At 42.4% G+C, this 22,371-nt stretch overlaps 1 protein-coding gene across 1 annotated transcript in view; it reads left to right on the plus strand.

The window, feature by feature from the left end:
* Nucleotides 1-6,862: 6,862 nt before the first annotated feature.
* Nucleotides 6,863-22,371, plus strand: part of TCERG1L (transcription elongation regulator 1 like) — a 190,794-nt gene continuing 175,285 nt past the window's right edge. The window contains exons 1-3 of the mRNA XM_061191852.1: nucleotides 6,863-7,232; nucleotides 9,245-9,391; nucleotides 10,147-10,327. Coding sequence (XP_061047835.1) covers nucleotides 6,912-7,232; nucleotides 9,245-9,391; nucleotides 10,147-10,327 — 649 coding nt within the window. The 5' untranslated portion in view covers nucleotides 6,863-6,911. The remainder of the gene's footprint in view (nucleotides 7,233-9,244; nucleotides 9,392-10,146; nucleotides 10,328-22,371) is intronic.

Raw genomic sequence — 22,371 nt, forward strand, 5'->3', positions numbered from 1 at the left:
TCCTGGTCACTCTGGGAAGCTCACAGAACAGGTTGTTGAGCAGCAAGATGGCCCAGCTGTCCTTCCACCAGTGTCCCCATGAAAACCTCACTCCTGGGGCCCCCCCCGGTTTCATGTATGCACCTCTATTTTACTACTTAGCTCCTTAAATAATCAAAACTTTTGCCCTGTATAGTTCTGAACATAGAAAAAGGTCAGAAGTTGGATGCCCCAGAGATTGGTCCCAAAGCAAGTCTATTTCAATATATTTATTAATGAGTTGGAGAAAAGGTTAAGTGGCAGAATGTGCTGAATGCATAGAATTATTTAAGTTAACAGTTCAGGGAAGAAAACACACACACTATCTTCTGTGAAATTGTATTTTTTTCTTACCCTAAGAATATTTTATCAAGGTGAAAACTATTAAGACAGTCAGCGGTGCAGAGAGCACTTTAGGCATCTCCATCTTTTCTTCTGTTGAGATATAACTCACCGTTGAGGTTAGAGAATTTGGATTTGAAGGATTATGCTCGCTGGGTTCAGAGCTGTCACCTCTCAGGAAAGCATGCTGCTGGTGAAATCAAAGACTTGTAGAGAACAGCTGCCCGGCTGTACCCTGCCAACGTGAAGGGAAGCGTGTGAACACGTATGAGGTCAAGGATGGACGCGTCACCCTGGCTGAGCATGACCAACCGCTGGTGACCGGTCTGCTGAAGGACCCCACTTCCACCCTTCTCAGCGCTCTGAGGGCCGGCACACGGCTCACACCGCGGGTCGGATCCAGACGTGGACGGCCACCTTGCCTAGCGAGCCTGCGTGGCAGGCCTGGCATCCTGGTGGCTTGGATGCTGCTCACAGGCAGGGGAGGGGTGCTGCGATGCTCAGCATTCCGGTCAGCTCTGCTACTGGGAACGGTGAGGACCATCCTCTCCCCAGGAATCTTGTTCTCCTGGCGCCTCTAAAGAAACGTGTTCTGGACTATGTCATGAATTCAGGCCCTGTACTTTGGAGTTGGTGCTAATTTGAACCTGGTTGGAACTGCAAAGTATAGCCTTGTACAGAGGAGGCTGATTAGCCTGAGAAGGCAGAGGGAGCCTCTCAGGGCGCTAATTGCTGAGGCATCTCAGCTGCTCGAGTCCGGCACAGTGGGGCTTCCCCGACCTCCTGTTGCCTCGTGCTCCCGGTTACGCCTCCAAACAGTAAGACTGTGTTAAAAACACACTTGATAAGCTACATTCTTTCCCAGTTCAGACCAAGCTGCTTCTCCTCCTGAATTATTTCCAATTAGCAGGGCTGTTGTAACATGTTTCCCAGTTGTGGCCCCTCTTACGTGTCAGCGTGTGGCCTGGCCACAGTATAATTAAGCAGAGTGACAGCCAAGTGTGCCCTTCACAGGGACACGGGTGGTGGGAATTCCCGCCCCCTTCTCCGCTCCAGTTAAGGAATCCAGGGAACGAGCGCTTTATGTGGGACAGATTGGAGCAGGGTTGACACACTGGCTTCATCTGGTGTGAGATCAGCATGCTTTGACAAGATAAAATAAAACTATACACAAGCACAAATGTTTGTGTCCAAATAGGAAGTTTGGGTGTTTTCTGACTGGCAAAAGCCCTACTTAGCACACATCATGGCGGCTTTCTAGCTGTCTGGTCAGGCTCTGTAGAGAAAACGCAAATGATTTCATGTCTCCAGACCCCACAAATCATGCCACCAGATGTGTGTGCCGAGAATAAGGCCGATGAATCGTGTGGCTTGTGAGAATGCATGGCACCAAAGGTCTCCCTGTCCCTCCATGTCTAAGTGCCCGTAAATCATGTTCTGATAAGATTAAAGGCCTCTGTCCCCTCCCCCATCAGCTGGGGTCACCAGAGAGCCCTGGGAAAGGAAAGGGCCCAGGAGGGGACCAGGAGCAGAGGTGGGGTGACCTCAGCGAGGATGCTGGGCCAGGCCCTCTCCCACCATTGGCTCTCTGGACCCGGGGCACCAGGATAAGCAGGGCCACTGCTCTTTGTGGTCACCTGTTTGGGGTTGTCACCATCTCCCAGACTCTAAGCTTCATGGGGGACATCTGTCTTCCTCACCATCATTCTCCAGAGCCCAGGCTGTCTTGGTGTGGGTCTCAGGAAGCTGTCTCTCTGGGTGGACACATTCCTGTGCCTGGCTGGACCCCAGTCCCTCTCCTGGCTGGGCACCCTTATGCAGGACACAACCTGCAAAGCCCTGGCTGGGTTATTGTCTGTTGGATGGGACGTGGTCAGACAGCTGGCCTGTCTTTGCACCCACTGGGGGCTCAGTAATGATCCCAGGCTGGGGTTTCAATCCAGCATGAAGAGTATTCTGTTCTAGTCACTGGACACTCAGCTGTTGTGGAGAGGAGAGGGGAGAGCACGCGGTTCCTGCCATCCAGGGCCTCTACTGAGCCGACCCGAGATCAGTGTGGATCTTGGGAAGTGCTCCACGGAGGGCGGCGGGTCTGGACGCAGGGAGGGGGGCCTCTGCCTTGTCCTGAGCATCCCTCAATAACTGCCCGGGGTGACTGGTTGTCAAGGTCTTCACTGTGCCCCACACGGCGTCTATGCACTCCAGTGTTTGCGACATTTTACCTACGACTTAGATGGATGGATGGTGGGAAGTTGGGTGGGTAGATGGGTGGTTCTTTATGGCTACAAAATGGACAGGCTGCGGAGTAGGGTGCGCTGCTGTCCCACGTCGGCTACTGACTCCCACTCAGGGCAGACTCACCTCCACTCCTACACGTCCTCCGTGAGCTTTCTGCTTGGCTGTTGTTCGGGGTTCCTCTAGGTATTTTCAACAATGTGGGGAACCGCTCATGCTATGATGCTGAGTGAAAAATAAGGTTTAAAACTATTTATTATAAAATGCAATTTAATATAAAATGTAATACGATAAGATGCTATAATATATGCTATACACATATTACTATATGTAATATATATACAATATATATTACCATGCTATAGAGAGAGAGAGATGAGAAGACAAAAATACTATGGAGGGGAGGTCAACAAAAGGTGCATATTCCTTTTTCCTGAGTGGGTTTGATTCATGATGCTTTTCTATATTTTCCAGATATTCTGCAATACCACATTTATAATAAAAACAATAATAATACCCTTTAACAAACGCGCACGCTCCTGCCCGTCCAGGGTGGTTTCGTGCTACCACCTGCCTCGGTTCCCCTCCGTTGTTTCCTAGAGAGCTTCACTCCCCATTACAGGGACCCCCTGACGGCCTCTCCTCTCCCGCTCTGTGCTCGCCTGGGGTGACCCCATCCACATCTCCGATCTCAGCCACCACCGCGGAAGGCTACCCCTCTCCATTCTTGTGCTAATTCCAGTTCCATGTCTTCATCCAAGACTTTGCTCCTGACTCCAGACAACCGTGACATGGAAGGATCTTTCCAGGTGTCCCTCGGAGCCTTCCAAGTCGTCCTGTCTGGAGCAACCTCTCCTCTCTGCGGCTCGTCCCCAAAGGCTCCTCATCTCTGGGAAGGGATGCCCAGCTGCAGACTCCCGAGTTTGGCAGAACTTTGGAAATCACTCTTACACCCGCTCCTTGTCAGCCCACACCAACTCAGATATCAAATCACCAATTCCTCCTCCTGAAGATGCCAGTCTCCGAGGCGGTGGTTCGCTTTCGTGGCTTTCATCCAGGGCCTCATCATAGCACAGTTGGTGAGTCTTCAGCAGGGAAGGACCCAGTCGGATCAGCATTGGTTTTGGAAAGATGTCCTGGCCGTGTGAGCTGGTGGGCGGGACAGGGCCGCTGCTGAGGCAACACCTGAGTTCTCCGCCCCACACGTCCCCACTCCTGCCTGCCCCATTGCTCTGGGGATTATTTTAACTCGGCAGGCCTGGAGAAGGCATCTTCATGCTTCTCTCTCTCTTTCTTTTGAGGTGGGAGTTTCTCTTATATTTTACTTAGAAAAAGAGTAAAAAAAAAAAAAAACTTGGAAAAAAATCCTTCTACAAGCTGCAAACTCTTACTTCATCCATCTCTCCCTAACACCCAACATTCTTTTTTCCAAAATGGTGATAAACAATTCGGAACTCATTAGCATATGAGGATAATTCACACTTTTCTCGTGCTGTGGATCTCGTCTTTCTTCAGTCTGTCACAGATTAGCTGGAAATTTCTGCTGGTTTTGCCTGAATAATACAGACAGAATTAAGATTGTTTTTATTGGTTAGGAGAACTTGAGACTAGATTGTGTATAAAACTCATTACAAGGAGAATTTGTCACTGATTTTTATAGGGAGATAAAGGGCCTGAGTTTATGGGGTGCCAGCCCAGGGCTGACCCCCTGGGGGCACTGATAGGTTAGCACACCTGCCCACCAGCGGCACGGGTCTACCTGGCATGGAGCCTCCACGCACAGATGGGGGATCCCCTGATTTCTGGTCCTCATGGAGAACAAGTCTTCCTGCTTTCAAAGAGTCCTCTTAAATACCCATTGGAAAGAGAGTACCCAAAGGAAAGGGGGCTTCTGGTTGTTCCTGGGTTGAGTGGGGTGTGTGGGGGAAACCTTGAGATGCATGTGATTGAAACAAGAGCCAGAAATAGGGGATAAGTCCATCTCCGGGTTCCCCTGTCATATCAATTAATTAATTAGTGAACATCGCTCTGCATCTCTGTTGTCCTCTGCTGTGTTCCCAGAATTCAGAGCACAGCATGGTAGGGAAAGGGGTTCAAAACGCTGTAATAAATGAATACAGTCAAGCCCATGGCAGGAAGCAGCAAAGGAGTTTGGGCTACTTTGAGGTTCTTTGAATGAACATACTTGTAATTTCCCAGCTCTTGTTCAGAGCCGATCAGCTGCCCAAGGCATCCTGTGCTCAGGGCACTGGAAAGCCCAGGGAGGGAATAAATACAACCAGTTGACAAAAGCATACTTTAGCAGAACCACTTCAAGGACCGGGCTGTGTGGGAACGGGTGAGACTCCCCCCAAAGCACCTGCTGAAGCACCCCCAGATCATGGCTAAACCCTGTTTCCTGGGAGTGTGGGTTCTGTGCACATTGCCCTTGCTTTTGCTGAGAGCAGCATGCAAGCCGGGCACTGCCAGCCTCCAAACAATGGAGAAGGGATGAATAACTCCCATTCAAACAGGACCCTTTAAGGGGTCCACCTTAGCCTGCCCAAAGACACCTGCCCCAATTCCTTAGTCTGGCTGTGGCCACCAAGATCAAGACACACATCATGAGTGTGTGCACATACAAATATATGCGCATGAATTAAGGGCTTAAGCTGAATAGTAACAGTCTTCTAATCTGCAGAGCTTTCTGACTGTAGGTGAGAAAAAACAAAATCTTGCCAGGACTTTTGCATCAAAGAGAGAGATAAACTTGCTAATTGAAAAATGGTTTGCCTGGAGGAAAACATGGAGATGCCAGCTATGTAAATTAGCATATGCCAGGATCTAAAAGAAATCATGCCAGGCCAGGAGGAAATAAGCAAATTAGAAGAATGAGGAAACAACCCTAGAAGCAAACTGAAAGCACTCTGGTGCTTTAGTTTATCTCAGGAGGGAGGTCGACGGATCAGTCCAGAGGTGAGGAGAGCCCATGTTTGGAGAGTCCCAGGTGTGTCTGTGGTGTACCTGGGTGGGTGCATGCTCTCCTGCCCAGGTCAGCGTGGGCTTTTCATACAAACTCTTAAAAGCATGCTTCATAATACCTTCCTTCTGCTTTGGGCGGCAGGAAGGCCCTTCACCAAATGCTCCTAAGAAACACTGTGCTTGCGCTGTTGACTGTGGTGGGGTTTCTCCGGCGTAGCGACCTAAGCAGTTCATTAGCACGTGGAAGTCTCCAACCAGCTCTCGGCGACGAACAGCCCAGAGCTGGGCGGGGTCTCAGAGCCCCGGCATCATAAGGAGATACCGCGCGGGACCGGGGCCTGCCGCAGGAGGGAGGTCAGCCGGGGCGCGCGCCGCCTGGCGGCGACTGCGTGTGACCCGCGCGGAACCAGGCTCCGCTGTGCAGGCCGAGCGAGGGTCCTCGCAGGAGGGGTGGTCTTTGGCCTCAGGCAGCCCAGGTTGCACTGCAGAGGCCGCGTGCGGTGGGTAAAGGGGGAGCACAATTCTGGGCCCGGTAGAATCCAGGACCAGTTCACAGTGGGCAATCCCAGCGGCAACCGGATGTCCCGTGCAAAGGCCCGGAGGCGACCCGCCTGGAGTGTGGCGCCTGAACTAGTGGGGCGTGGGGTAGGGGCCGCCGGGGCAGAGGACCCGCTGGGGTCTTAGGAAAGTGTTTCGCAGATTCTCCAGGGAGAGAAATCTACCCGTCTCCAGTGGCAATCGGTGCCCGCTGGGCGTCGGGGGCTGCAGGCAGCATCCCCTGGGGACCCTCCGCCCTCGACCCAGGTTAAGCCAGACAGAGAGCGGCCCGCGCGCGGTCCCCGATGGCGCCCCCAGCACCGCCCGGCGGTTGGACGTGCCTGGCTCAGGCGCCGCCACCTTGGCCTCGGCTCGCTGCTGCTGGTGGACCCCGTCTCCCGGCCTGGCCGGGTGCGCCTTCCCCGGCGTGCGCTCCGTCCGCGAGAGCCGGCGGCCTCCAGCGGCTGAACCTGAGCTCCGCGGGAGCCCGGCTAGGCGCGCCCTCTGCGCCCCGCGCCTCCGCCTGCTCCCCGCCCCCTCCCCCGCTGCCGCGGGGGTCCCGGGGTGAGTGCTGGCCGGAGCCCGGAACCCGGGGACGCTGCGAGCCGGGGCCGGGCCTGGGGGGCGGCGGCGGCGCGGGCGGCAGCGCTAGCAGAGGAGGAGGAGGAGGGGCTCCCGGCGCGGGGCAGGGGCGGAGCGTGCGGCCGCGCAGCGGAACCAAGTGAGTTCGCTCCGGAGCCCGCGCCGCCGCCGGCCCGTGCCTCTGGCGCCCGCCGCCCCCGCCGCGCCCGCAGCCGCCGCCCGCGCGGGGATGTAGGATGCTGGTGGGCGCCAGGCTCCAGCGGCGGCGGCGGCAGCTGCAGCAGCCGCAGCAGCCTCGGCGGCGGCAGCCTCTCCTCTGGCCGATGAATGCAGACCCGCCGCCGCCGCCCTGGGTTTGGATGGTCCCCGGCTCGGCCGGGCTGCTCCGGCTGGGCGCCGGGGTCGCGCCCCCGCCAGGGCTGCTTGCTTCGGCCCAGCCCTCCGCCGCCCCGCTGCTCCCGGGGCTGCCCGGCTGGCTGCCGTTGCTGCCGCTGCCCTCTGCGCCAGACCACGCCGCCGCCGCAGCTGTGCACCACTACCCCTTGCTCAACGGGCAGGTAACGTGTCCCCCGGCCCCCGGCCCCGGGTTCGGGGTCGCCGGCTTCCCCCCTGGCCCCTGGGCGCGGCCCTCGCCCCGCTCTGGCGGCTCCGGCCCTGTGGCTTGCGCTCTTTCCTCCCGCGGTGGTCCTCGGCTCCCCAGCCCATCACGGCGCAGCCTGGCAGCCATGCCTCGGCAACAAAGTTCATGCTTCGACGTCCCGTTCTGCCTCAAGGCAGTTTTTGCAGTATGTCTTCCCGGTCTCTCAGCCGAGCGGTTTGGAGACCCGCACCCCAAGCCCAGAGTTGGGACCGCCTTGGCCACAACTTTCGCCCGGGCCGGGGTCGTTGTCCAGAGCGCGGTGCTTAAGTACCGCCTCCGGAGCCCGGCGTTGCTGCTGCGAACTGTGGCCGACTTACCGAATAGAAGTTAATACTTTTACAGTCTCTGCCAGGCTTGGAAAGCAAGCTGGGAATCAATAGCTATTTCTGATTCTGATCTAGTTTTTTTTTTTTTTCATTTGAAAATAGACTCAGGACAATGCTTGAGAAAATTCAAACCAATGGAAGCTTGCAGGGAAATCCTGCCTTTAATACTGAGAAATGCTACCGGTGATTTCCACTCCCACCCTAGGTCTGCCTGAGTCCACCAAATTACCTAGTGTCATATTGCACTTTAGAAGAGTTTGGCGTTTAAAACCTGGAATTAAAAAGAAGTGACTGTGCCTTTGATTAATGGTGTAACAGAGCAAGGGAAGCTGGTTTTGGCAAGATCCATTGTTCGCTATCTGACTAGGCAGATGCATTTAAATCAGAGAATAACATGTATTTTATTCCAATGACTGTCCTAATTAGCATATTCAAACGAGTGGATGTTAGAATACACCACATAATTAATTTAATTCCAATATTATATTGTGAGCTTTTCTAAAAGATGTTGTTAACTCTTCCTAAACTGGTCTTTACACGTAATGATACATCACATATGTGGTACTGGATATGGTACTTTGATGTGTGATGCAGTTCATGTTGGGGTTTTTTTTGAATAAGCGTTGGTAGCTTTTTTGATATTTCGAAGGGGTTGTCATATCCGAGTGCTACCACTAGAGGTATATGATGTCAAGGAACTACATTTTTTTTCTTTTCTGTATAGAAAATGCTTTTTTTTTTCTTGTGTAAATTTAAAACAAAAAATCTCCCCAAATTTAGTATTAATCTTTAAAATATTTTGTGCTACCATATTTTCTGTTAAATAACTATTTAAACCAGAAGAACATTTTCACATAACAGGAAATTCAAAAATGCTTTTATGATTTTAAAACAAATACGTATTGAAGTATTCCATACCATTGAACAATGATCTTATTCTCCACTGATAAAGATTCAGTTAATTTAATTAGAGAGACTGTCTTCTAAATTGTTTGCCCCCTTTCAACGTTTGCTATTTTATTCTGTGCATTGGGATCTTCAGTTATGTGATAAGCTCATTTATGTTTTCTTTGCCTTGGAATATATTTGCATTTGCGAACCTTGGGAAACTTTGATCTTAACCTCTTATTTTGAAAATATTACTTGTGCCTGTTTTTAAAATGATAAATTAATATAAAATGTTATATGGAAAAGAATATCATAAAATATAGCTCTCTGCTTGCTTATAAAAAGAATTCAAGAATTATAAAAGGAATACCCAGCATTTCACCTTTCCATTGTGGTTTCTCATGTTCTCAGGGCAGAAATCCATTTCTTACCATGTTCTCATGGTTTTGTGCTTAGAAGTTCTTTCTTAATATTATAGAAAGCAGTGTTGTAAATGCATTGTGATGATTCAGATGTGAAAATTTTTATAAATTTTTAGAATTTTGGAATATTTGTGGGGTTTTTTTTGGACTGGGAAAAAGGAGATTTTTCTCATAATCAAATACATGCATTTTAAAATTCCCTTTTAGAGCAGCTATCCCAGCATCTATTGGTACAAAGTAGAGTTGATTGATATAGGCTAATGAGCACACCCTTCTCTTTTCTTGGGTTTCAGTGGCTGTGTGGTGGTCATTCTCCATCGATTGGACTGTCCCCCTCTTCCACTGTGGAATTGGTGCCCATTTTCCCACATGTCTGCCCATCTTCTCTTCCACTTCCCATTGGGAAAAGTTGGATAGACAAAAGGATACCTAATTGTAAGGTAAAAATGCAGCTAGTCTGATTGGATAAATGGGCTATTAATTTTTAAGTTGTTGGGTATTTCCGTAACAGAAATCACTGTGTATTTCTAGTTTCTAATTGCAATAGATCAACCATCTAGATCTGGAGAGAAGTCTTTTCAGAATAAGATTGGTCTGTTCAAAAGCACCAGTAGATGGTGGTGGTGGGGGATTTTGTTTTAGCTGAAAATATTTGGATTCCATAGGATAATATAAAATTGCTACTTCTGAATCAGAATCTACTTTTTGAATTGTTCAGTTTTTAAATCCATAACTATTGTTCAGAATCTAGCCTTAAACCTTATATAACTCAAGTGTACATTTTAAAAGTAAGTTTTCCTTGGTATTATTGCTTTGAGTGTTCATCTTTCTGATGGTTTATCTTGGCTTTTGAATTCAGATATACTGGCTACGCTTTGTTTACCTGAAAACCAATAGAAAGTAGTACAGTGACTTGTTCTACAAGCCACTGCTTATCTCACTGGGGTGATTCTGTATCTGTTAACTGGCTGCTGGGATGAACTAACCAAGTCAATAGCTGAAGACCAGCCCACAAGACTTGACTAGAAGGTGATTGGTATCAGAGCCCCGTGGATCTTCAGGTTTTAAGATAGTGGCTTTATAGAATCTCCATGCATAGAATCTCCAATAGTCAATGTAAGACAAGTATTTTACAGTCTTAAGCTTTTATTATGTGCATGGTCTTAAATGTCATGCTTGCTTTCTCTTTGGACAGATCTTGTTTAATAATTCCTTTGCTCTGGACTCAACATGGATATATCCTGAGGAATCAAGATTGTTCCACGGGCATGAGAAGCCTCAACTGTTGGCAAATCAAGTAGCCGTGTCTCTCTCCAGGCCAGCTCCTGCCTCTAGGCCGCTTCCCACAGTGGTGTTAGCACCTCAGCCTATCCCAGGTTGGTGCCCAAATAGCTGTAAAAATGTGTGGTTGTTTTTTGTTTGTTTGCTTGCTGTAGCTACAAATTAGCTTTGGGTATGAAAACTATGTTTGCCACTTTAATGGAACAATTCTTTCAAATTCTTTCAGTAAAATATAATTTCTTTTTTCATGGGCATGATTCCTTTTCATAATGAAATTGAGTTTGGGGTAGATTATTCACTGTGTTTTTGGAGAATGGAATCTGTTTTAAGGCAAAGAGATGGCTGAGGGGATTTGTACAGAATCATATTTTTGGTGCTCTGTTTTTAGAATTGGACCAAATCTTCTGCTGATAGCTCTTAGTAGGAGCCCTAATGGATCAGGCAACTCATTTAAAAAATGTTCTTTATCGGGGGTGAGGTGCATAGCTCCCTGGTCCGCAGGACACGGGCACATGTAAGATTTTTATACATTTCGCCTTCACGAATATGGGGTGACACTGGCGATGGTCTATAAATGTGTGCTGTTTGGAAGATGGATTTTGTTCTCTCTTTGGAGTCTCGTGACCTGAAAGAACATTTGTCCTGGAACAGACTCCCATGAAATAATCCCTGGTTGAAAGACGGTATAATAAACCTATATAGTAACAAGAGAATAAAATCATCTTATGAATTTTTTAATTGATTTTTAAAATCACCTTTAATATATGATCATATTACAGAAGCAAATGTTGCTCATGCCCAAGTTATCTTGCAACATCTTCCATTACGGAATATTTTATGACTGCAGAATTATATTATCTTCCTTGTAATTTCCTACCTACCAAGATTGTCCCAATATGTAGCTCTAAAATTTAGTAATAAGGACACGTATCTGTGGATAGTTCAGTGCTGGTTTAGGAGACATATTTATTTCCTTCTCTTTCTACCTTCTGTATTATAATTTGCTATGTGTCCTGTTTAGTAATAAGTCAGGAAGAACACTCAACTCTTGGGTTTTTTCATAGGCCTTAATGATTCTTGACTGAAACTTGCCTTCTGTCCTTGTAATCATCTATTACTGAGTTGTTAAAATCTGAATAAGCATCATACATACATACACTTATAAACATTTTACACTAAGATGATCACATATCCTTTTTAATTGAATGATGACAAAAGGTGATCAGATAACATGTAATATATGGTATTCCAGGGCTTTAGACGTCTTTTTCAGTATATGAAAGGATAATATTCTACTTTCCTAATACGCTGGCAATGCTGTCACCAAAATAATCAGTACATTTAGTTGAAAAAACAGTGAAATTAGTTTAACTGTTCCAACAAAAGCTTTGAGTGACCTTTCCTCCTGTCAGCTCACTCTTTAATATCATGTAGACATTTGCATTATACCTCTGTCCTCTTAGGAAACCCATACTGTGAACATGCTAACTACCAATTTTGATGAAGAAGCTTATGGCAAATTATCATAGCTTTTATATCATATGGACATTTTTACTTGCCATTGTGTGGCACCTATTTCATACTTAAAGCATATTCATGTTAATTTTACCTTTTGATTTTTTGACTAAGCCTTTTTAAAGGACAAAATAAAATAATATTTCTTACTAACATGGTCGATCATAGAATAACTGTCTGCCCCATCTAACATTTGTCAAATTTCTGCTTTTATTCTTCCTTGGATTTTTTTTTTTTTTTTGGACTCATGAACCATAAGAATATAACACGCTTTACTTCTCTTCTGGAGAATAATGTATCTGTGCTCAGAGGTATTTTACTGACAGTCAAATGCGTTTGTTCTGAGATGGGGTTTCTGAACTGTTTCATGAAAATTTTGATTTTTTGATACATTTCAGATTCTTAGAAATTACTATTCTGGAAACATGTATTAAATGACCGTTAGTCCAAAGAACACATTTAGGGTGTTGTTTATATGTTACTAACTGCTTAACCGAGAACCTGGAAGGGGGAGCAAGTAAAGGTGGAAGGTAGGGTCAGCTCCCAGTCAGTTAAAAGTTAAGATACACTGTTTCAATTTTAATGTAATTAATGAGAAAATATAGCCTCATTAAAACATTTTACATGTAAATTTTCGGATATGTTGTTAAAAGTTATTGTTATAATTGCTATTAAATCTTATTTCTTGCTATAAATTGATAAATTTAAATATTATATTGATTTACATTATATAAAGTTATGCATTTATAAATATAAATATTTATATACACTATATTAATATATAATGTATGAATATATTATATGATTGATATTTTAAGTTGATCCATCTTGTAAATTGTTATATTTAGAAGCAAATGGCCTTAGAATCTTAGATATATTTTATTGATCCCCTTTCAGTTAATCAATGAAGCACTATTAGAACTCCAGGAGAACCAGGAGAGGGAGTCAGACTCACCTCATTTTATTTTTTAATTTAATTTAATTTATTTTTTAGATTTTTTTAACATCTTTATTGGAGTATAATTGCTTTACAATGTTGTGTTAATTGCTGCTGTATAACAAAGTGAATCACCTATATGCATACGTATATCACCATATCCCCTCCCTTTTGCGTCTCCCTCCCACCCTCCCTATCCTACCCCTCTATGTGGTCACAAAGCACCGAGCTGATCTCCCTGTGCTATGCGGCTGCTTCCCACTAGCTATCTGTTTTACATTTGGTAGTGTATATATGTCCATGCTACTCTCTCACTTAGTCCCAGCTTACCCTTCCCCCTTCCCTTGTCCTCAAGTCCATTCTCTACATCTGCATCTTTATTCCTATCCTGCCCCTAGGTTCATGAGAACCATTTTTGGTTTTTTTTAGATTCCATATATATGTGTTAGCATACGGCATTTGTTTTTCACTTTCTGACTTACTTCACTCTGTATGACAGACTCTAAGTCCATCCACCTCACTACAAATAACTCAATTTCATCTCTTTTTATGGCTGAGTAATATTCCATTGTATATATGTGCCACATCTTCTTTATCCATTCATCTGTTGATGGACACTTAGGTTGCTTGCATGTCCTGGCTATTGTAAATAGTGCTGCAATGAACATTGGGGTGCATGTGTCTTTTTGAATTATGGTTTTCTCAGAGTATATGCCCAGTAGTGGGCTTGCTGGGTCGTATGGTAGTTCTATTTTTAGTTTTTTAAGGAACCTCCATACTGTTCTCCATAGTGGCTGTATCAGTGTACATTCCCACCAACAGTGCAGGAGGGCTCCCTTCTCTCCGCACCCTCTCCAGCATTTGTTGTTTGTAGAGTTTTGACGACGGCCATTCTGACCGACTCGCCTCACGTTAAACAGGCTCTTCACATTCTCCTTTCTTGGATGGATAGTACATTTGTGTAATAATCGTTCTTGACAGTGGCATTACGTACCATGAGCTCCAATGATGTGACACTAGAAAGTGGTTTTGTTTCAATAAGCATGTGGTCTGTTGAACTGAGTTAGAAGGTGTGATGGGCAGGGACGTCGGGTGGGTGACCTCTGAGGCTCATGTTAATATTGCTCCCCTCCTGATCTCTGGTTGGTTAAGAAGTAACTGCACTGCAGCAGGGTCTCATATAATATTAGCACAACTTGAACGAATTTGGGTAACTCATCTAAAATTTAATAAATGTTTTGAAGGACTTTATTTTTGATATATACTAGACTCACTTATGTTGACGATAGAGGTAATGATTTGCCGTTATACTCAGACCTGAAGAAAGCCTGTTGGCCACTTAGAAGCGTGAAGGTCAGTCGTGTTCCCACCTGCATTCATCAGAGGAGCTCCCTCCCCTGCAGGCGGTGCAGACGTGGGCTCTGCTAGGCGCCCTCGCAGCTCATGTTCTCCTGGGGAAGTGCGCTCTGTAGATCATTACCCAGTACTGCCGTCCTAGGGGCTCGCTGCAGACGTCCAAGGAGGGTCTCGGGAGGGTCATCAGGGAAGGTCTCCAGGGGATGATGTACCTGACACACACCACAAAGATCAGCAGAACTTGACCAGGGCAGGAGAGGGAATGGAGGAGTAGAACATGTAAAGTCACAAACTCATGACAAATGTTTCATCAGGTGATGACAAGCAGCCAAGCAGCCTAAACCAAGGAGGAGAGTGGGTGGTGGGATGCGGCAGTGGTGGCCCAGCTCAGGGCCACTTCGTGCAAGATGAATCCCATTATCCCACGGGACCTGTGTTGTAAGTCCTGGGCGCTCTCCAGAGTGTCCTGGGATGTTCCATCATTCTTCAGCTTGGGAGCCATGGTTTCTTCAGGAAAGTGTAAATTTGTCCTCAGGAAGCAGAGCAGACAAAGAAAGGGCCGAGTCTTCTCACCGAAAAATAAATACAAGCGTCCAAAAATATGCAAAGTTACAACTGTACTGGAAACTAAAGTCTCCAGTGAATAATTTAGTGGCTTTTTAAGGAATTGTCCCTAATTACAGTGTGAATGGGTTGAACTGAGAAATAAGCTGGGACTCATTCATTCCCAGTCCTCAGAGGTTGATGCAGGAAAGGCGAGAACGCATGAGGACACAGGCACCCCCTCCTCTTCAGGAGTCTCTGCACTTAGGACAAGACCCCATCACTTTGTCTCCAATCTCAACATCTCCCTTCTCCCATGCAGTGCTAAGTCCCTCTTCATCCCAGGGAGAAATGGGCTTGCATTGCTTCTAAGGATATGAGGTTTATCACAAGTAGAGGTGGGAGTAGGGCCAGCGTGGAAATCGTGCTTTTCAAAGCATCCCTGTTCTTCACTTCTAAAAATAAGAACTTCAGAGTCCTTCAAGCTATTAAGAAATACAAGTACTTAGATTCAGAGTATCAAGCAGGAGAATAATTTACTCAGCTTCTGTCCAGTAAGGACACATGGCATTATAGTTTGCTGGAAACTGGAGATTTGTCTAAAAGTTGTCTATATCACATTGCCTTTTGGCTGGAGATCAAAGAGCCTGATTCTACCCATATCTTGTTGGAAAAAAAATACTGGCTGTGCCATTCAAAGATGACTAGAGAGAGAGGGAGGGAAAGTGGAAGATGAGGTGGGACAACAGAAACTGTTCTGCTTCATGAAAGATTTGTTTACTCAAAAGATGCAGAAGAAAGACAAATCTGGGAAACAGCTTTTGCACAGGAGCTTGTAAGCATTTTGCATAAATCACCTTTCAGTTTACCTTAATATGAACAAAAGAGCTTTATAGAAAAGCAATAAAAGAAAAATTGAAAGCGAGCTGGCGGAGGCATGAAATCACATGGCAAGACGGTTTGAACTGGATGATGGCAAACAACATAGACGGATTCTCAAGCATGTGTAGCTGTGGCAGTGAACAAAGGGATGGTAATCATGAGAAGGTGACAGTGGGATAGAGAGCAAACAACACATCGATGTTGATTTGATCTCCTTGAAAAACAAATACAATGTGGCAGACATATTAAATGTGGCCATGCCATATACCTTGCTCACTGTATCCTAGTGGAGTTTACGAATGGGAGAGCCACTCCTTCCAGGAACACAGAAGTGGGCACAGCTTCAGATCAATGTACAGCACTAGATGTGATCACCTAATGGGGAAAACTTTAGAGAATTAGGAGGAAAAACGTTTGTGATCAAAGTAATATATGCCCAACAAGAAAGGCATCCATACGCATAAGCAAGGAAAAGACCTTCTCAAACAACAAATGGATAGACTTTTTTCACGTCTAATGTTCTTACCTCAAGTTCTACTTTGTCTCAAGTTAATGTTGCTGTCACTCTACATTTCTATTTTATCTTGCTTATCAGTGTTTACCTTGTCTTTTGTTTTAAGCTTAGGTCAGTCATTTAAAGGCACAGTCTCTTCTTTTGCCTTTTAAGAATGGAGTTTAGCGTACCTATATTTGAATTCCTGTTTTTATATTTCTTCTGTCATATTATTATATCCTGTTTTTTATAGTGTTTTGTTATTTCTTTATTTTAGTCTGTTTTTATTCTTTTGCTGTGCCATGTATGTTTTGTTTGATTTTGTTTATTTTTGTTTTATATGGTGATTTGGAATATGTTCATACTGATCCTATTTTCTCAAGCAATTACCAGTAAGATTTTTAAAGAAACAGATTTAAGCTTTATGTTTCCCTTAATTTTCAAATTATGACAATATTATCACTTTAGAATTCTTTTATAGACTATGAAAAATTCGGGAAAAACTTATATCATAAAATTTTTTTTTTCTCTTCAGTTTCCTCCACTAAATGAGAAATTAATCAAAAGCAAGAGCTAAGAATGAGGAAGTCAGGTTTCAAACTATCTATAATCGTCAACAATTTTTGTCAATAACATAGAATATATGTAAACATTCATTAATTTGGTTACAGGAATGACTGAAAATTTCTAAGCAACTTTTTTCCCCCAAACTGAAGCTGAAAAGAATAATTATAATCTGAACACGTAACCTCAAATTATGTTGGTAAAATTGGGAAGAGGAGAATTGAGAAATCTGAGGATACAAATTATTTCAAAATCCCTCATATAGTTAAAAGAAGCTGAAACACTAGGAAACTCTCATGCTGGAAGCCCAGAAAACAAGGTTATTTAAGACTGACACAGGGCAAGACATCCTGCTCTATAGCCAGCCTTACAAATATGAGTAAAAGCAACAGCCATCTACCACTGGTGCAGGGACCGGGCATGGAGAGTGACCCTTTTCTGTGATGCAGGAATATGGGGATGGCTGAAAGTTAAGGGGGACACAAATATTAAGACTATCAGACACCCTAGAACTTACTCTAAGAAAAAGGCATCGTTAAAGGATTTTGAAGCCTCTAGGGCATGGTAGGAAACTGTGGCAACAAAATTCAAATCCAGGTCAACACCTGAATACATTGACACATCTCATTCAGCTTGACAGAAGAAAGGGTGTGCCCATTTCCAGGAGTAAATCCTAATTACCTCATTCTCTATTGTTCTAATCATGATGTCTGGCATTGAATTAAAAAGTTACAAGACACACAAAGCAAAAAATGATAAACCATTGTCAAGAGATAAAGTAAGCAACAGAACCAGATCCTAAGATGACATATTTTGGAACTTTCAGACAGGGACTTTGAAATAACTATGATTACTATATTAATGAGTCTAATGGAAAAGGAGGGCAACATGCATGAAAAGATAGAGAATTTCATCAGAGATATGGAAAAGATAAGAAAGCCAAACTGAAATACTAGAAAAAATAAAACGTGGTATCAGAAATGAAGAATTACTTTGGTGGACTCATGAATAGATGTGATACAGCCAAGGAAAGTATGAATGAATTTAAAGTTAGGTCAACAGAAACTACTAAAATTGTAACACAAAGAGAAAACAGTGAAAAAATGGAGCATACTTTCCCAGAGCTATGAGATAATATCAAATGGTTTAACATACATATAATTGAAGTTTCAGGAGGAGAGAAAATGAGGGGGAAAAAAACATTTGAAGTCACAGTGACCAAAGGTAATAAACAATTAATAAAAGTTATCAAAACATGGATCCAAGAGACTTAGAAAACCCCAAGACTGAAAATGAGGCAAAACATATTCAAACTTCTGTTTCAAAGGTTAAGAGAAAATCTTGAAGACAAACAGGGAAATAAAGACACATTACACAGATAGTAACAAAAATTTAAAATTGCAGGAGTTGTATTGTCAGAATCTATACAAACCCCAGAGCAACAAAGTGACATCTTTAAAAGACTGAACTAAAAAGATCTCAGTCAAGAACTTTATACAAAGCAAAAACAATTATCAAAAACTAAGGTGAAATGAAGATTTTTCCCAAACTAAAACTGAAAAGAATTAATTGTCGGTAGACCTGCAGTTCAAGAAATTATGAAGAAGCTTATCAAGCAGAACTAATATAATAGAAACTTGCATCTGTACAAAGAAATAAAGAGTACATTAAGGTAAAATATATATTTTGCCTTGTTTTTAATTGCTCCAAAAGATAATTAACTGTATAAGGATAAGTAATGGTGAGTGATGTAGTATGTGCATATAGCATATGTGAAATCAAAACAATGTCAAGGATCACAAAGGATGGGAGGAAGGAATTGGAAGGATATAACTTCAAGGCTCTCATCATACATTACGTGGTGTGATATTATTTGAAGGTGAACTCTAATTAATTAAAATACATATTGTAAAACATATAGCAACCACTTAAGAATTAAAGAGTTATAACTAATAAAACAATAGATTAACAATAAACAATAAAATTGGAATCATAACAAATACTCAACCCAAATTCAGTCAGAAAAAGAGAACAAAAGATCAAAGCACAGAAGAAGTAAATAATTTAAAAAATAATAACTACAATATGGTATATTTAAATAAAAAGGTGTAGAGTCACATACAGACTGAAAGTGAGAGGATGGAAAAAGGCTGTCCACACAAATGAAAATCAAAAGAAAGCTGAAGTAGCAATACTTTTTCAGACAAAATTGACTGTAAAATAAAAACTGTAGCAGGAGACAAAGAAGGACACTACAGAATGATCAAAGGATCAATCCAAGAAGAAGATATAACAATTTTAAATATACATGCACCCAATGTAGGAACACCTAAATATATAAGGCAAATGTTAACAGACATAAAAGGAGAAATCAACAGTAACACAATAATAGGGGGGGACTTTAACACCCACTTTCATCAATGGACAGATCATCCAGACAGAAAATCAATAAGGAAACACAGGCCTTAAAATGACACATTAGACCAGATAGACTTAATTTATATTTATAAAACATTCCATCTGAAAGCAGCAGAATAAACCTTCTTTTCAAGTTCACATGGAACATTCTCCAGGATAGATCACATGCTGGGTCACAAAGCAAGCCTTGGTAAATTTAAGAAAACTGAAATCATATCAAGTGTCTTTTCTGACCACAATGCTATGAGGCTAGAAATCAATTATAAGAGAAAAGACTGCAAAAAAATGCAAACACATGGAGGCTAAACAATATGCTACTGAAAACCAATGGATCACTGAAAAAAAGAGAGAGGAAATCAAAAAATACCTAGAAACAAATGAAAATGAAAACATGATGATCCAAAACCTATGGGATGCAGCAAAAGCAATTCTAAAAGGGAAGTTTATAGCAATACAAGCTTACCTCAGAAACTAAGAAAAATATCAAATAAACAACCTAACCTTATGCCTAAAGCAACCAGAGAAAGAAGAACAAACAAAACCCAAAACTAATAAAAGAAAATAAATCATAAAGATTTATGATAAATCTTAAATTAAATAAATAAATCATAAATCAGAGCAGAAATAAATGAAACAGAGACTTAAAAAGCAGTAGAAAATATCAATGAAACTAAAAGCTTGGTCTTTGAAAAGATAAACAAAATTGATAAACCTTTAGCCAGACTCATCAAGAAAAAAAGGGAGAGGGCCCAAATCAATAAAATCAGAAATGAAAAAGAAGTTACAACCAACACTGCAGAAATACAAAGGATCATAAGAGACTACTATGAGCAACTATACACCAATAAAATGGACAACCTAGAAGAAATAGACAAATTCTTAGAAAGGTAGAATCTCCCAAGAGTGAATGAGGAAGGAATAGAAAATACGAACAGATCAATTACCAGTACCAGAATTGAATCAGTAATTTTAAAACTCCCAAAAAACAGAAGTCCAGGACCAGTTAACTTCACAGGTGAATTCTACTAAACATTTAGAGAAGAGTTAACACCTGTCCTTCTGAAACTATTCAAAAAAAATTGCAAAGGAAGGAATATTTCTGAACTCATTCTATGAGACCACCATCATCCTGACACCAAAACCAGACAAAGATATCACAAAAAAAGAATATTACAGGCCAATATCACTGACGAACATAGATGCAAAAATCCTCAACAAAATACTAGCCCACTGACTCAAATAATACATTAACATTATTGACTGGAGACGTATTATCGCCACAGGCATTAGTTTCTGGAAAACTCCCTTGGTCAATAATGTGTTAAAGGATCATACACCATGATCAAGTGGGATTTATCCCAGGGATGCAAGGATTTTTCAATATCTGCAAATCAATCAATGTGATACACCACATTAATGAATTAAAGAATAAAAACCATACGATCGTCTCGGTAGATGCAGAAAAAGCTTTTGATAAAATTCAACATCTATTTATGATAAAAATTCTTCAGAAAGTCGGCGTAGAGGGAACATACCTCAACATAATAAAGGCTACATATTACAAACCCACAGGTAACATTATACTCAATTGTGAAAAGCTGAAAGCATTTCCTATAAGATCAGGAACAAGAGAAGGATGCCCACTCTTGCCACTTTTATTCAACATAGTTTTGGAAGTCCTAGCCACAGCAATCAGAGAAGAAAAAGAAATAAAAGGAATCCAAATTGGAAAAAGAAGAAGTAACACTGTCATTGTTTGCAGATACATAGAAAATCCTAAATATGCTACCAGAAAACTATTAGAGCTCATCAACAAATTTGGTAAAGTTGTTGGATACAAAATTCATGTACAGAAATCTGTTGTATTTCTATATACTAACCATAAAATATCAGAAAGAGAAATTAAAGAAACAATCCCATTCACCTTTGCATCAAAAAGAATAAAATACTTAGAAATAAACCTACCTAAGGAGGCAAAAGACCTGTACTCCAAAAACTGTAAGATGCTGATGAAAGAAATTGAAGGTGACACAAACAGATGGAAAGCTATACCATGTTCTTGGATTAGAAGAATCAATATTGTTAAAATGACCATACTACTCAAGGAAATCTACAGATTCAGTACAATCCCTATCAAATTACCAGTGGCATTTTTCACAGAACTAGAACAAAAAAATTTTTAATTTGTATGGCAACACAAAGACCCTGAATAGCCAAAACAATCTTGAGAAAGAAGAATGGAGCTAGAGGAATCACGCTCCCTGACTTTATACTATTGATAAAAAGCTACAGTAATCAAAACAGTGTGGTACTAGCACAAAAACAAACACATAGATCAATGGAACAGGGTAGAGAGCCCAGAAATAAACCCACACACTTATGGTCAATTAATCTATGACAAAGGATGCAAGAATATACAATGGAGAAAAGACAGTCTCTTCAATAAGTGGTGCTGGGAAAACCAGGCAGCTACGTGTAAAAGAATGAAATTAGAACATTCTTTAACACCATTTTCAAAAATAAATTCAAAATGGATTAAAGACCTAAATGTAAGACTGGATATTATAAAACTCCTAGAGGAAAACATAGGCAGAACACTCTTTGACATAAATTGCAGCAATATATTTTTGGATCCATCTACTAGAGTAATGGAAATAAAAACAAAATTAAACAAATGGGACCTAATTAAGCTTAAAAGCTTTTGCATAGCAAAGGAAACCATAGACAAAACAAAACGACAACTTACAGACTAGGAGAAAATATTTGCTAACGATGCTACCAACAGATTAATTTTCAAAATATACAAACAGCTCATACAGCTTAATATCAAAAAACAAACAACCCAATAAAAAAATGGGCAAAAGATCTAAATAGACATTTCTCCAAAGAAGACATACAGATGGCCAACAGGCATATGAAAAGATGCTCAATATCACTAATTATTAGAGAAATGTATATCAAAACTACAATGAGGTATCAGCTCATGCCAGTCAGAATGGCCATCATTAAAATGTCTACAAATAATAAATTCTGGAGAGGGTATGGAGCAAAAGGAACCCTCCTACACTGGTGGTGGAGATGTAAATTGGTGCAGCCACTATGGACAACAGTGTGGAGGGTCCTTAAAAAACTGGAAATAGAGTTACTCTATGATCTTGCAATCCCACACTTGGGCATACGTCTGGAAAAAACTCTAATTCAAAAAGATACATGCACCCCAATGTTCATAGCAGCACTATTTACAATAGCTAAGACATGGAAGCAACCTGAATGTCTATGGACAGAAGAATGGATAAAGAAGATGGGGTACATATATACAATGGAATGTTAGTCATAAAAAAGAAAAATAATGACATTTACAGCAATGTGGATGGGCCTAGAGATTATCATATTAAGTAAGTCAGATGGAGAAAGACAAATAATATATGATT

Source organism: Eubalaena glacialis, chromosome 1 (genome assembly GCF_028564815.1).
Source record: "Eubalaena glacialis isolate mEubGla1 chromosome 1, mEubGla1.1.hap2.+ XY, whole genome shotgun sequence".
In the NCBI taxonomy this organism is placed as follows: Eukaryota; Metazoa; Chordata; class Mammalia; order Artiodactyla; family Balaenidae; genus Eubalaena; species Eubalaena glacialis.